The sequence below is a fragment of the Miniopterus schreibersii genome (genome assembly GCF_964146895.1).
Source record: "Miniopterus schreibersii genome assembly, chromosome: X".
NCBI lineage: Eukaryota > Metazoa > Chordata > Mammalia > Chiroptera > Miniopteridae > Miniopterus > Miniopterus schreibersii.
Window position 1 is genome coordinate 17,517,818 of NC_138104.1, and position 17,049 is coordinate 17,534,866.

At 36.0% G+C, this 17,049-nt stretch overlaps 1 protein-coding gene across 1 annotated transcript in view; it reads right to left on the reverse strand.

Annotated features, from left to right (window-relative positions):
* WDR44 (WD repeat domain 44) overlaps positions 1–17,049 on the reverse strand; it is a 75,725-nt gene that overhangs the window by 26,956 nt on the left and 31,720 nt on the right. The window contains exons 3-8 of the mRNA XM_081125979.1: positions 13,761–13,835; positions 7,782–8,418; positions 7,107–7,234; positions 5,894–5,989; positions 4,279–4,415; positions 3,390–3,473 (exon numbers count right to left, since the gene is read on the reverse strand). Of these exons, the coding sequence (XP_080982105.1) occupies positions 3,390–3,473; positions 4,279–4,415; positions 5,894–5,989; positions 7,107–7,234; positions 7,782–8,418; positions 13,761–13,835 (1,157 nt within the window). The remainder of the gene's footprint in view (positions 1–3,389; positions 3,474–4,278; positions 4,416–5,893; positions 5,990–7,106; positions 7,235–7,781; positions 8,419–13,760; positions 13,836–17,049) is intronic.

Sequence of the window (17,049 nt, forward strand, 5' to 3'; positions counted from 1 at the left end):
GATACCTGGTACCCATCCCCAGATGATTTGATTTGGAGGGTCTGGAATGAGGCCATGAATCTGCAGTGAGAATTGCTTTGAGAAAACTGCTTTAGAAAGCCACCCTTAAAAACACACATTACCAGAAAAAGAAACTAAAGACATATGTACTTACAAAATAGAATGCTTTGGTAGCCTAAGATGGCCTCTTGTCCCTTCTCTTTCAGTTTGGGTATTTGCATGCAACACAGGCAGAGCTTTCCCAGTAGGTATTCCCAAACAGTGTAATGTAAGTATGTATTTCAAGCTTCCATAAATAGGATTCACTATTGTTTTTTAAATTATCTACATCTCAAATTTCATATATTAAGATTATAAAAAACAACAAAGCAAAGTACATGATATTTACAACCAAAATACAAGTTATAAATCAGAGGTACATTTTTACCAGTTCATGGGAGCTCATGATATTAAGGATAGAATTTTTAAAAGTTGCTAAGCTATATATACAAAGATGTTTAGAACAGGTAAAAAGGTAGGGATAAACTCAATTTCCAACAGGGGAATGAATAAATAAGTGATTGTATACCTTACAATGGAATGCAATAAAACAAATGAAACCTCAGCTCTTTAAATGTACTGAGCTCTTAGTTACCTCAAGGCCTTTGCATGTGTTGGTATTTCTGCCTGGAACACTCCTCCTCTAGATAATTTCTACTCCTCTTTTGGTCTCAGACCAAACAGAACTCTCTCAGAAAAGCCCTCCTTGACTCTTTAGAACAGGTTTTCCTGTTATATAGTCCCACAGTACCCCATACATTTCTTTTATAGCAGTTACTACAAATGTAGTTAGATTTATCTGTGTAATTACATGTTCACTGTTTGTTTCTCCTATTGAATTGGAAGCTCTATGAGGGCAGAGACTATGATTGTCTTCTTAACTATTGTATCTGTAGCACCAAGCTCCCATATCTGGCTGATAAAAAGATTACAATATATTTACTATGGGTATTGATATGAAAAGATGTCCATTATATACTAGATATATATATTTTTAAAAGTAAGTTCTTTTGACCCAGTGGATCGATCCCACTTCTGGGAATATATCCTAAAAATCCCAAAACACCAATCAGAAAGAGTATATGCACTCCTATGTTTATAGCGGCATTATTTACAATAACCAAGATCTGGAAACAGCCCAAGTGCTCATCAGCAGATGAATGGATAAAAAAGCTATGGTAAATTTACACAATGGAATACTATGCAGCTGTAAAAAAGAGGAGCATTTACCCTTTGCAGCAGCATGGATGGACCTGGAGAGGATCATGCTAAGTGAAATAAGCCAGTCAGAGAAAGAAAAATACCATATGATCTCACTAATATGTGGAATCTAATGAGCAAAATAAACTGACGAACAAAATGGGGGGGGGGGGAAGCAAGTTGACAATCTATAGGGACAGTATAATCCCACTTTTGGGAGAAAAACAATTCTATGTAGAATTATTAACTCTGATAATTTCTGGGGTGAGTATATGAGATACTTTAATTTTCTATATTACAGATTTTTGTATTACTTTTGATAGTTAGAAAACACAGACGATAAATCATTTTTTTTTGTTAATCCTCACCTGTGGATATTTTTTCCCTTAATTTTTTAGAGAAAGAGGGAGGAAAGGAGGGAGAAAGAGATAAAAAAAAAAAATGTTGAGAGAGACACATCGATTGGTTGCCTCCTGCACGAGCCCTGACCAGGGCCAGGATTGAGCCTGCAACAGAGGTACGTGTTCTTGACTGGGAATCGAACCCGAGACCCTTCCATGCCCGGGCCGACACTCTAACCACTGAGCAACACTGGCCAGGACAGTGATAAATCATTTTTAAAACCACTATAAGGTCTATGTTCCTATAATTCTGAAGTTATATTTTCTGGATAACTATAGGTTTACTACTACTTTAAGCAAGAAAAATGATAATTTAATCATTTTGGATGAGAACATCTCCAAAATATATACTTTTGTGCCTTCTTCAATGAAATTTAATGTTCAATACATTTCTTTCCTTAATAAACAGGGCCAGTTACCATCATTACTGTTCTTTAATATGTTTAGGGCCTTTCAAAAGGTTTGCAAATGGACCATAATATTGGTTCCAAGCCTTGAAGACAACAGAGAAGGGCATGGGGAAGCCAGACCCTGTACCATTCTCTTCTGAACAATTAGTTTACTCTAGCATTCAGAGCAAATATTACCGTGTTCTATATGTGTCATGACATGAGGAAAAGTTGAAACTACTGCCATATGAATTGGCTGTGCTATGTAAGAGTCATTTTTTCTGATTCCTCTCTTGTAATCAGAATATTATTTGACCTTCTCATGTGTCAACTTACAGGTTGTCATAGTTTGGTGCTTCTATTCTGTTGTAAACTCAGATACCAGATGACCAGATTTTTAGAAATTATGTAAGAAGTAAATATAATGGCTTTGAATAATGAGGGGGGCTTTTCTTTTAGAAAAATGCTGAGCTTTAATGCATGGAATAAAAAACATCTTTCCTGGATATTTATATGTCTCCTGAATAATCCCTTATTCTCCAGTTCCTGATAGTTGTCATTGCTAGACAGCCAAGGTCCAGATATCTGAAGGTGTTATCACAGACCTGCATTGTGAATATGCACCTTTTCTAAAAATTCTCAAGAGTTTTCTTTGCTACACTTTCCACACTAGGAAAGATCAGATTCAAGTGGAGAACTTGTTTTGGGCCTGAATTATTTTATATTTATTTTATATTTTAGGCTGAATTATTGCCAATTATGTGACTTGTGTATAATCAAGCAAAATCTATATGCCTGCCACTGTGCTAGGTTTTTGTAGGAGAAACAGAAGAATGGCATGATCACAATCCTTTTGTAACATACGGTTTGGTTGTTTAATATCTATTTACCTTTTTTTAAAAATCAGAAAACAGTTTAAGGTAATATAAAATAAAGGGCAAACGTAAGTTATATAGACTATAGGTGCCACTGAAATTCAGAAAAGGGAGAAATTTACTATGAACTGAAAGAAGTCGGGAAGAATCTCAAGTAGTTGGGTTTAGACAGACAAAGAGGATTTGCAGAGATGAAGAGAAAGGGAAAAGGCAACTTCAAGGACAATCAAGTTCTTCTGACACTTCTGGTACCTACTGTTAGAAAAATTAAGCATGATGCAAAATTTATTGATCATTTACTATATGTCAGATGCTATATGACCAGCACAGCCTCAAAGACCCCATAATCCATTGGCCAGCTGTAGGGAGTGATGGTAGATGGACTTATAAATTAGATAGAACACAGATATAAAATAGTATAGTAGTTCTCATATTTTTAAAAAAATAAAAGCTTGAAATAAGAAAAGGGATGTATTGTAACTCACGTTTTCTGTTTTAACCTTCCACCATCAGTATCTGTTGGTTGAGACTGTAACTTCTCTTCATCATCGGACTGTGCTGCGTCATTACTACAAGTGGAAGAAGTACTTTTAAAAGAAACCATTTCTCTGACACTTCTCAAAAATCTCTCTATATATACTTACTGTAGAATTAGCTAATCAGAGTAAAAAAAACTTTGTTAAAATGCTTTATGTAAGTTTAATTTAAATGATGACTCTGAGAATTTAAAGATTTGAAAGATCAAAGAATACAAACTTTAAGCAGGGTGCATTGTACAAAATGTAAATGAATGCAATTTAGGAACTTAAGAAAACCCCACTACAAACAAGGCTTTCTGCTGGGCAAAATATGCTACACAGAAATGACAAATTAACTTGTAAATATCTTCCTCCTCACTCACCAGGCACATCATGTATTATACTTTAAAAAACTTTGCTTTCACAGAAATGATTCCTTAGATCTACCTATAACCCACAGGAAAGTCAATCACCTTACTCTAAAGCCATTTTCTGACCCTTCAAATTATATATAAAATCTCTGATCCTTAAGCAAGGTTTCAGAAGACCAAATGTTCATACCAGCATGGCTTTTTAGCTTCAATATGTTTTAATACTATCTCTAGTATAATATAAATCATTTTTAAAAAGGAGAAACCAAATATTATGGGATTAAAGATATATACTATTTTCCCCTAGTAATTGTACAGTCCTAAGAGAGAACAAAATTTAAGAATATATACATTAACTATTTTAATTCAAAAATTTTTTAAAAAGGTTGAATAAAACCAAATTAGGGACTATCATAGTTCATAAACAGAGAAATCTTCACCACTCTGAAATACTGCAAATTATAAATAATAACATTAGATCATACCTTACATATTCCTTAGTCCTTCTCATGATGTGTAGAGTGAGAGGATTAATACCTGTTGGCAGTTTCTCTTCTGCAAGACTCAAAGGTATTTCTTCTCCAGTATCGAGGTTCTTAATCATTACACTGGCTAAAATTTCCTGAGGCAAAAAAATAACACCAAGAGAACTTATAACTGATATATATTTTTGAGTCTACAAAATCCTCAAAAATTTAAGTTAAGGACTTGCTAGGTACATTCAGTAATGTGCACAATAATTTTTAACATCTTTAGTGAGATACAATTCACACACTGCAAAATACACTCATTTAAAGCGTATATAGTGCAATGATTTTTAGTATATTCACAGAGTTGTGCAACCATCACCATTATCTAAGTTCAGAACATTTCTACTACCCCAAAAAGAAATCCCATACCCATTAGCGGTCATACCTTATTCCCCTCTCCTTCCAGTCCCTGGCAACCACTAATTTACTTTTTGTGTCTATGGATTTGCTTATGCTGGACAGTTCAAATAAATTCAATCATTCAGTATGTGGTCTTTTGTGATTGGCTTCTTTCACTTAGCACTATGTTTTCAAGGTTCATCCATGTTGTAGCCATGTATCAGAACTTAATTCTTTTTTTAAAAAAAATATGTTTTTATTGATTTCAGAGAGAGGAAGGGAGAGGGAGAGAGAGAGCTAGAAACATCAATGATGAGAGAGAATCATCAACTGGCTGCCTCCTGCATGCCTCCCATTGGGATTGAGTTTGCAACCCAGGCATATGCCCTGACCGGGAATCGAACCTTGATCTCCCGGATCAACTGCTGAACCACGCAGGCCAGGTAGAACTTCATTTTTAATTGCTGAAAAACAGTCCACATGGATGGATATACCACATTTTATTTACCCATTCATCAGTGATGGATGTTTGTGTTGTTTCCACACTTTGGCTGTTGTGAACTTGTGTATTTTTTTATGCAGACATATGTTTTCATTTCTTTTTGGTGTATACATAGGAGTGGAATTTCTGCGTCATAGTAACTCAATGTTTAATAGTTTGAAAAACTGCCAAACTAGTTTCCAAAGTACAATAATTTTTTTTTTAAATGTTGTTCACAAGAAACAAAAACTAAGATTTTTGCTTTAAAACTTCATTCTGAATAAAGTGGCCAATAGATATATACTAAAATTAAGTGGTAAAAAGTATTGAGACTGTATGCACTGTACATCATCTAACAATCATAAAAACATACATATCTATAACATCAAGTTCTTTTTAAGCCCACTTTCTATAAAATATAGGCCTTGTGTTCAATGTATTTATTCCAGCATAAAATTGTGTGAAAGGACAAGTTTAAGTCAGAGTTGCAAATTCCAACATATTAAAAAAACAAAACCTAAGATGATCTTCATTTTCATTTTTTTCTTCTATATTATGATTTAATCATAGTAAAATATACATAATATAAAATTTACCACTTTAACAATTTTTAACTGTATAGTTCAGTGGCATCCAGTATGTTCACACTGCTGTGCAACCATCACGACCATCCATCTCCAGAACTTTTTCACCTTCCCATTATGGTTTTTATATTTTATGTTTTTAAGAACCAAAAAAATATAATTATACCTCATCAGTAAGTTCTCTGCCAGAGTTGGATCTAGGTCGCTGAGGGCCCATCACTTCACCTGCTATTGTCTGCCCATCAGGTGCTTTTCCATTTTCCTGAAATTATAATTTTATAAACAGAAAGTAGACTGAATCAATTTCTATAAATATTGAATTATTTATTACCACACATGTTTCTAAAAAATTCCATAATTCAGATGATGGAGCCTACTGAAAATTTAAATGGAACGCTCCATTTCAGCCCTTTATTACTCCCAGCATTCTGATAAACATTAGGTACCCAAACTATTGCCGTCCATGCAATAATGTCTTAGTAGTCTTAAAGCAAATAAATGTTCTATTTGAACCTGACCCCAAAGCAGTTTTCTACTCGTAGAATGCTAGCACAAAGACTGCCATTAATCAGGGCTGTATGTGTAGATATTTCAAAGGCAGGGGTACTCAAATTCTTTCTGTAAAGAGCCAGGTAGTAAATATTTTAGGCTTTTTGCTAAACAAATAGTGTCTGTCACATATGCTTTTTAAAAAACATTCCTGAAAAATGTAAAGACCATTCTTAACCTGGGGACCCTACAAAACAGGCCACTGCCAACCACTGCTCTAAGGCTATGACAGGACTACATAGTGTCTTATCTCCCAGTCTGCTAAACTGCTCCAATCATAGCTATCACATAAGTCCAAGAATTTGGATTTGAGCCCAAGGATTTGGCTGTGGTAAAATTCATGTTATCAAGTCCTTTCCATTGCTTCATATGTAGATATATATAGCACAGTGTACGAAGTTTCTTTTTCATGATTAGGAAAAGGAAATTATAAAAGTCTTCAATTTTGTCTACTATAGTTCAGGCAAATGAAGATTGTAGCTGGTGTTTATTAATATCAATAATGTTATAAATAGCAGCATGTGTCATTTTCTGAATGCCTACTACATGGCCAGGTACTTGGTATACATTAGCTCATTTTATCCTTGCAAGAAACCTTTAAGGAAGGTCCCCCATTTTATCAATGGGGCATCTGAGACTCAGATGTTAAAGAGCTTCTTGGAGTTACCCAGCTACTTAGTAGCAGAGCTGGAAAAGGGATATAAGGAGGCCAGGTTTGGGGGATAAGGAAATATTTGGCCTGGAGAAGAAAGAAGGTTCAATAATCAACAAACAAGCAAACTGAGGAAATTTGATAAAGCCTATATCAAATATAACATGAATTCACCAACCTGGGCAGTAACTATTTTATCTCCACTGGTAGCACTTGCCAAATCAAGAGAAGGCTGAGAATCCTTGACTGTACTCTCTGAAGCCATGCTCGTAGTTAGAGTATCAGATGTAATATTCTCTTTGGGAACTGTAATAATAATAACAATAGTAATAAATATTTATATAGGACTTTATACATTGCTTGAAAAGTACTTTAACCTTTATTTGTTTGATTCTTATAACAATCCTGTGACAAAAGTGGTTTTATTATTCTCGTTTTATATATGGGGAAACTAGGATTCAAACAAGTTATTTAAATTCCTCAAGGCTTTTCAACTTAAACATTAAGGGATCCAGTGCTCAACAAATTTAATTTAGATATTAAAGAGTAAAAAAAAAGAGAGACCTAGGACCTGAATTCAAATTTTAACTCTCAAATCCCATATTCTTTTCACCACACCACTGGCTCTCCAATGGTAACAGATTTGAAAGTTTGAAGTCTGCTGAAATGTTCAATTATAGTGATGTAACTAATCACCAATGTAAACACTTTCACTTTTTATTACTAAAATAATTTTTACAACTCAGTCATCAACGTAGTTTACATAATATAAACTGAGACAAAATCAGAAATTTAAATAAGTTCAACTCAAAAATCTCCCCACAAAAGTACTTATTTCTCAATTAACACTTGCCATCCAGATCAGGTGTTTTAAGAGCCTCAAACTCCAATTCACTTTTCTTTTTTCTTGGTGGTGGAGCAGGTCGAGATGGAGGTGGTGGCCTAGGAGGTGGGAAATTAGTTGGAGGGGGTGGGCGTGCTGGAACAGGCTTTTTTGTACTAGCCACTATATCAGGTTCTGGAGTAAGCTGTCTTGGGGGTTTGGCAGGGGCCAATTCTTCCACCGTAGCAAAATCTTTAGCAGATGAAGAGTTTGAGGATGCAGATTCTAGAACATCACTTCCTTTGATTTCCACTGCTTCCTTGTTCAATACTTCTGTTTCAGTTTCAGGCACATTAAACTGCTCAGTTGAACTTATTTCAGTTAACTTAGTGGTTTCATCTATTGGCTTCTCACAGGTATCATCGGAAGGAAAACATTTTTTTGGTTCTAATTCAGTTTCTTCAAATGCATTCTGACTCTCTGCCGTTTTGGAATCTTCCTGTAGTACTTGATCTACGGCTAACAGTCCAGGTATATTGCTAAGATCTGTTCTAGCCACGAGAGGACTGGCAGTAGCCTGATCAGACTGTCCTTTCCCTTTGGAATCCAAAGAGTCATCTTCAAGCTGTAGTACTTTCTGAGTCTCCTCAATAATACTTTCAATAATCTGATGAAAGGTTGAAAAGCAGATTTTAAAATGTGAAGCCATTCACAAGAACATAGTAACAGCTAATCATTTATATAATACTTACTATGTGTCAGGCAATGATTACTATCATCATATATAAATGAGGGAGCTAAGGCATAGAGGAATCAAGTGATTTGTACAAGGTCGCAAAGCTTGTAAGTGATGAAGCTGGCACAAACGTAGGCAGTTTGGTTCTAGAATCTGCACTCTTAACCATTATAATAGGGAATCTGTGTTAGTACATGTAATCACGAAAGCTTAATCAACCCTGTGTAATAAAGTTCAAACCTAAATTTACATTTCAGATTCTTCATGTCATGGTTCATTTACATATTTATGCCAACTTAGTTGTAGTAACAGCCTGCTGATTTGGGCCTAGTTAGCAAAACCATGAGAATTAAAACCACCTAGTACAAGAATTCAAGTTGTTTAGCTCAAGCCTAGACAGGAAAATCCAGCAGATACAAGGAGGTCAATGTTCTTCAACAGAGTACACCTAATACCCCACTATTAAGAGGGATGACAGGGCTGTGAAGAGTTCAAACGCCCAGCACACCTTGTCTTTTCCCCTTTATTTCTTTTCTTTTCTTTTTTTCTTTTTTTTAATATATCTTTATTGATTTCAGAGAGGAAAGGAGAGGGAGAAAGAGAGATAGAAACATCAATGATGAGAGAGTCATTGATCGAGCCCGCAACCCGGGCATGTGCCCTGACCGGGAATCGAACCCTGATCGCCTGCATCCTAGGTCAACGCTTAACCACTGAGCCACGCCTGGCCGGGCCCCCTTTATTTCTTATCTGTAGCTAAGAAATACAGATAGGTTTTCTATGTGTTTTACCAACATTTAGAAGAAAATATATTTTCTATCCAATCTTGTCATTATTGACACATTAAATATCCCAGCCTGCTTATCTTTCCACCTTGCCCAACCATGGATGGCTTCTGCTTTCTCAATTCCTTGGCTTCAGAAAGTTAACAGAATGTCTCACATGCTAACTTGGACTGTTATTGCTGTTGAATAATATTCCTGATTTCCCAGCATATCCCATTATTGCTTTTTCTCAACCTTCAAATTTTTCATCCTAGATGTACATCACTTTTGCCAGAGGAATATTAACTAGAGTCCACCTGATATTTTTTGTTAATCCTTGCCTGAGGATATTTTTCCACTGCTTTTCAGAGAGAGTGAAAGGGAGGGAGAGGGAGGGGGAGGGGGAGGAGGAGGGGGAGGGGGAGAGAAAGGTTGATGTGAGAGAAACACATTGACTGGTTGCTACTGGCTGCCTCCCCCATGTGCCCGCGGGGTGGGGAGTGAACCCGCAACCCAGGTACGTTCCCTTGACTGGGAGTCAAACCTGTGACCCTCTGGTGCTCAAGCCAATGCTCTAACCATTGAGGATGCCAGCCAGGGCTGGAGTCTGCCTAGTTAGGTGGTTACTAAGAACTGAGTGCCTTAATGATAACAGAAGCCAAATTACAGTGGGTTTAAGAATGAGTAAAGTGAAGATACAGAGACAGTACAGTCCACAGTTTTCAGAAACGTGGCTATAAATGGAAGAGGATGCAAGAAAGTGATCCAGCGTTTTTATAAATTGAGGGGAAGGAGCCAAGGGGAGGGAAAGTAACAAAGCTCTGGCAGAGAAAGGAAAGAGGATCTACCATGCATTGGATCCAGTACACACATTCTTTCTTTAATCATCATACAAACTTTGTGAGGTGGTTGGATTATCTCCTTTCTACAAAAGCAAGTATCTCAGGAAAAGGCATTAAGAATTCTGCCCAAAGCTCCACACCTGGTAAGCAACGAAGTCAAAACTGAAATTCAGGTTTTTTTCTCAAAAATCTATGGTTCTTTATGTTATACCACACTACTTTGGACAGAAAAATAAAACTAAATTCTTAACAATGACATGAAAGAGGTTAAAGATGAAAACAAGCTGGCAGGTAAGGGAAGTACGAGATGATGAAAGGGGTGAATTTGGGCTTCTTAGCCTCTGAAGTCTACATGCAGTAAGAAACAAGGGCATCTGCTGAAAGTGAGTGGGATACTAGTGGGCACAGTGAACATGAGATGAATGTAAAGGTTTGAAATAATCGCTATGCATAATGGAAAGGCCCATGCCATTAGACCAGTCAAAATGAGATTGAAAAGCATAAGTCATCCCTGATCCCTTATCTGAGACCAATCTCTCCCTTCCCTGAACTCCCATCATTCTTACTGTACACTACAGCATGAGCTATAATAGAAATACAAGGCAGTATATGGGCTAGCTCTGTATAAATACTTTCTCCACAAAGGATAATTGGTTCCTGGGAAGCAAGGACCATGCTTTCTAACTCTTGATATGTCCCTATAACACCTATTTACAATGTCAACCTCTGTATCCCTCCCCCCCCCCGCTGTGTTTTAGGAGGTAGCAAACAGGGAAAGAGCAAGACAACAGTGAGAATCAAAACCAAGATGGAGATGATCATGCTAAAGCAACTTTTGCTTCACGTCACCTCTCTGCTTCAAAAAACTCACCGCTTTCCAAGTGATTTTAAAATAAAACCCAGACGTTTTAGTATGACATAAGGCATTCTCATAATCTGGCCTTACCTTTGGTCTCTAGACTCATCTTCAAACATTTTGCACATTTGTCATCTCCTTTCTTTCATTATGCCTTTCCTCTCCTATCTCTGCCTGCCCAAATCTTATCCATTCATCAAAACCAGCTCAGATGATACTTCCTCCATGAAGTTTTCCTCATTCCTACCCCCAAGCAAGAAGTAAAGTCTCCTTTTGTGTTCTTATAATAGTTTCTAAGTTTACTTGAATACTTATTACATTACATTCAGTTTCGTGTTTATCCAGTTTTCTCCTTTACTAAAATGTAAGCTAAGAGCAGGGATTGTATACTGGCCCAGGGTATGTCCCTACAGCCTTTATCATTAATGTATGATACTTAATTCAACTGAAAAAGCTGGAACTTAAAAAGTGATATCTAGAGTCTTAAGCCTCACTCTCTGTCCCATGGTGTTTACTAACTTCCTTCAGCTTCTAAACTCTCCTTAAAAATCACTTTTTCTTGTACTAACTATAGCTACTCATTTGTAATTTATCCTAAGAAAAAATTCTTAAAAGGGGGAAAAAAGCTCTAGTGCAAAAAGTAGAAACATTTGAAGCTTTCAACAATAAAAACGGTTAGATGCATGTATAATACATTTGCTTGATGGAAATTAATATATCAAATGAAAACTGAATATTGAAATCATGTAGAAATATGATAAAAATCTAAAAATTGTAAGAGAAAAAGGCAGAATACAAAATTCTATCTACACTACAATTAGGAAAAAAAGTATGCAAATAGGTGAGAACCAAAAGGAAATGCTGAAAAATCAAGATAGCTGTTTGTTACAGTGCATAATTGCAGGCAATTTCTGATTTAAAAAAAGGTACCATTTTTTATTTTTTCAATCCTCGCCTGAGGATATGTTTTTATTGATTTTATTGATTTATTGATTTATTGATTATATATTTTTATTGATTTCAGAGAGAGGACAGGAGAGAGAAACATCAATGATGAGAGAGTCATTGATTGAGCCCGCAACTCGGGCATGTGCCCTGACTGGGAATCGAACCCCGATTGCCTGGATCCTAGGTCGACGCTCAACCGCTGAGCCGTGCACAGCTGGGCTGTTTTTATTGATTTTAGAAAAAGAGGAGTGGAGAGAGAGAGGGAGGGAGGTGAGAGAGAAATATGGATTGGCTGCCTCCTGAATGTGCCTGAACTGGGGATCGAACCCACAACCTAGGTGTGTGCCCTGACTGGAAATCAAACCCACAAACTTTGGTGAATGAGACAATGCTCTAACCAACTGAGCCACACAGCCAGAGTGGGACCACTCTTATTATTTATGCTGATACACAGTACCACCATTTCTCCCTCCCCCCAAAATTTTCCTTTTAAAGGAAAAAGTATGATCAATATTAAAATGTGTAGCCCAGCCCCAGCTGGTGTGGCTCGGCGGTTGAGCATCAACCTAGGATCCAGGAGATGGCAGTTTGATTCCTGGTCAGGGCACATGCCCGGGTTGTGGGCTCAATATCAAGTGGGGGGCGTGCAGGAGGCAGCCGATCAATGACTCTCCCTCATCATTGATGTTTCTATCTCCCTCTCTCCCTTCCTCTCTCTGAAATCAATAAAGATATATTTTTAAAAAATGTAGTCCATTTTTAAATTCCATAGAGGTAGAACAATGGATCTCCATTGGGGGTGATTTTGCTTGGCACTGTTCCCCAGACATTTGGTGATATTTGGAGATATGTTTGTTTGTCATGACGGGGTGAGGGGAATCCATTGGCATCTAGTGGGCAGAAGCCAGGGAGGCTGCTAAACATCCTACAATGCACAGAAGAGTCTCCCCTTCCTTCCACACAAAGAAGTAGCCAGCTCCAAATGTCAATAGTGTCACTGCTGAAAAGCTCTAAGGTAGAGAATGTGTCATATTGTTGGTTTCTGGAAACCTACTGGCCAGAACACTGTCTGGGGTGCAGAAAACACTCAACATACATGAATGAACACACACCATCCTTTCTCTTTGGGCTTTATCTTGATACTGTGAACTACCCTATTGTCAAAATTTTTATATTGTGCTCAGTCTCTTCTAGTAAACAAAATTCTGAAGCTTCATAGCATCAGTTCTTTAAAAGGTATCAAAGGCACTATCAAAGTAATAACTTCTTATAACCTCCAACTCCTAGAAACATCAGAATTTGCTGCACTGAGCTTTCAATATCTTTAACTCTTGGTAGTAACCTCAAGAGTGGATATAACTTATTTTAATAAAGATATAAGCATAAAAATAAAGACACATTACAAAATATTTTTCTAAGTACTGTTTCAAACCAGAGGGGAAGGTGGGTGGGGTGAGGTTGAAGAGGTAAAGGGAGTCAAATATACAGTGACAGAAAGAGACTAAACTTTGGGTGAGGAGCACATAATGCAATATACAGACAATGTATTATAGAATTGTACACTTGAAACTTACATAATCTTATAAACCAATGTCATCCCAATAAATTTAATAATAAAAATACTGTTTTAAGAATAAATTACCAATTATGAAATGACTCCTAAAAAGCCTGATGATCTTCAATCACAAATTCAACAGATTCAAGGAACATTTACTGAACATCCACCACAGACAGACCACTATACTAAAAGAATATAGAAATTTTTCCACTTTAAATATACCATGTGAAAAATAATAAAAAATAAAATAAATACACCATGTAAAAAAACCTGCCAAACTAATATTGACATTATATCTTACCAACCTTTTTAGACACATCTTGTTTCAATTCTTGTACAGGGGACTCATTTCGAACTTTGTGTGCAGTGTTCTCTGTTTCCTATTTTAAAACAAAAGAAACAAAGACCAAATGATAACATCCTTTCTTTAAAACTCTGTTTAAAATGGGTACAAATCAGAACATGCAGCATTAATAAATCAAAGGCCCATAAAGGGCTTAGATGTTGTATATTGATAGATGCCCAGAGATTTTATGCCAACTGGGACAATATGGTTTACATAAGAAGGTTATCAATAAGCAATTTTTAATTTTTCTACTGCAATAGAACATTTCCCTTTAAAAAGGCCAATATTTTTAACCTTAAAAAAAAAACTGTACAGGAAGATAAGAACTACTAAGTGCTTTTGTAGCTTAAAAAGATTAAGGATTTAGGCAAAAAATAACAGAATTGTTATTTTTTCCCAAAGTATTGCTCCATAAATGTAAATACAAAGGTACATAGTGCAGAAAACCACATTCAGACAATTGTTTTCTTAAAAATTCTATATATTTTAGATAAAAGGAATCAAGACTTAACCAGAAATTAAATGAAGCCCCCCAAATAGTAACAGATGAACAAAATTAAACCCACCAAAAATACATATATATCTACGTATACATTCATATACACATACGTACATATATATATATATTTGGGAGGTTAAAGAAGATAGAAGTGGTTACTACATTTTTGCTGGAAAAAGATTTGGGTAAAATAAGATAATCATACATTTGCAAAACATAACACCATACTCTTCTCCATCTTAAGTTGTCTTTACATTTGTAGAATAGAGCAATCTGAACCCTACTCCTGATACTGCGAAAAAAAACTCTTTATAATTCTTTTTGTTGTTTGTTTTTGTTTTCTTTATAATTCTTGGTGCACACCACAGAGCTTATTAAAGAAGGCCATTATAACCATTTTTTTTGTCAGTTAAGTGACCTAAGACACATAAAGATGTATGTAAGTATTAAGGTAGCACTTCTACCAAGTATCAGGATATGACCACAATAGGCTCCATGATATAATTACTCAGAGATTATTATATTGTAATGCTAAAGATATAATGTGCTAGAGAAATTTCTATAGGACTTCCAATATCTTCAATCTGAAAAGTTGTTGCATTGAATTCTTCCCAGTATTTGGGGAATGCTACCAATCTTATATAGATTCTACCACAGAAAGACTGTTTCATGGAATTTTAAGTGTTAGATAAAATCCAGACTCTAACACAGCCCATGAGGGCCTAACATTATCATGCCCCTTCCTACATCTTTGACATCTTCTACATTTCTCACCTCCCTCTCCCACCAAAATCCCACAATTACACTTGATGGTTCCTTACCATCCTTAGGGTCATAGCTCAAGTGTTATTACTTCAGAACAGCCTTCTCTGACCACCATAAAATAGCCTCACCCCCTCACTTTCTCTCACATTATCATATTTTCTTTTTCTTCTTTGCACTTATCACCATCTGAAACGACCTTGTTTACTTATCTTTTTTTCTCTCCCCTACCCCACTAGAATGTCAATTCCATGAGAGCAGGAACCTTGTTTGTTCTGTCTACCACTACTTACCCAGTACCTAAAACAGTGCCTGGCAAAAGTAATCTTTTGCTAAATTAATGTTGAATAATGCATGCTCTGACTTTTCTTCACTTAATACACATACCTTAAGTTTATATATCCTTTAATTGAATACTGGTTTTAAACTAAAAAAAAACCCTCTAATCAAAAGCAATTAAAGATAGGGGAAGAGTGAATTGTAGGAAGGTGGTGAAAAGGTACAAACTTCCAGTTATAAGATAAATAGGTACTAGGGATGTAATGTACAACACAATGACTATAGCTAACACTGTCATTTGATATATAGGAAAGTCGTTAAGAGAGTAAAGAGTTCTCATCACAAGGAAAAAAAATTTTCCACATTTTTTCTTTCTTTTCTTTTAATTGTAACTATATGAGAAGATAGATGTTAGCTAAACCTGTTGTGATAATCATTTCACAATATATGTAAATCACACCATCATGCTATACTCCTTAAATTTATACAGTGATGTATGTCAGTTATATCTCAATAAAACTAGGAAAAAAGAACAAAAAAAGAACAGTTAATGCATATTAGAGAAACACCTTCAACTGTTCTACAAATCAAGTATAAGTATCCAATTATCCTCCAATAACTGTTCATTAGTAGGAAAATCAGAAGCATTGTACAACCTAATTCCGTGGATACTTTCCCTAAATTAATCCAAGCAAAATTACACAAAAACTCTTGTACCTCATTTTAATTTGTTTGAGTTAATTATAAAGATCACAGATTACTATTCTTACACTGACCAAAACTTTCAAGCAGTGATTAGACTTCTATTTTATTTGGCTTTAACAAAACTCTCTTGGACTTTGAACTTTTGAAAGCTATCAACTCCTGTAAGTTAAACTGCTATTAAGTCATAAGTTAAAAGGAGTGATATAGCACCTACCAGAGGGCCTGATCTCTACAGAAGTTAAATTGAAAGATTTCTTAGCAAAACCTTATTTAGTATATCTATATTTATTTATTTATTATTATTTTTAATATATATCTTTATTGATTTCAGAGAGAGGAAAGGAGAGGGAGAGAGAGAGCTGGAAACATCAATGATGAGAGAGTCATTGATCGGCTGCAGCCCGCAACCTGGGCATGTGCCCTGACTGGGAATCGAACCCTGGTCGCCTGGATCCTAGGTCGACGCTCAACTGCTGAGCCACGCCCGGCCGGGCAATCTATATTTAATATAGATATATCTATATAGATATGTATAGATACATATATATATCTACATATACTGTTTATATCTATATATCTACCTATATATGTCATATGTATTCTCTCCCAGTGCTGTCTAAGGTCCAGGTCCTTCCCCTAGCACCTCAATCAGGCTTTGGGGATAAAGCAATGAGAGCCAAGCACGTGCCTGCAGACAACTAACACCAACTTAGCTAGATTTGAGACAGCTTTCATTTCTGGATTTGCGCTGCCCTTTCTGGATGTGGGCTGTCCCATTACTAAAGCACAGTACCTTCTAAATCCCAGCTTCTCACAACCTCAGGAACACGCTTCCTTTAAAAAAGTGTGGTAGATCATTCAATTGCTAGCAATTCACACTACCTCCATTTGTGTTGGATACCAGAGAGCTGCTTGTACCCTCCTTACAGCACTGATTTATAAGATTTGAGCTTTTAAATTTTAACAAGCATATTCAAAAAAGATTAATAACTCAGTTTCACAA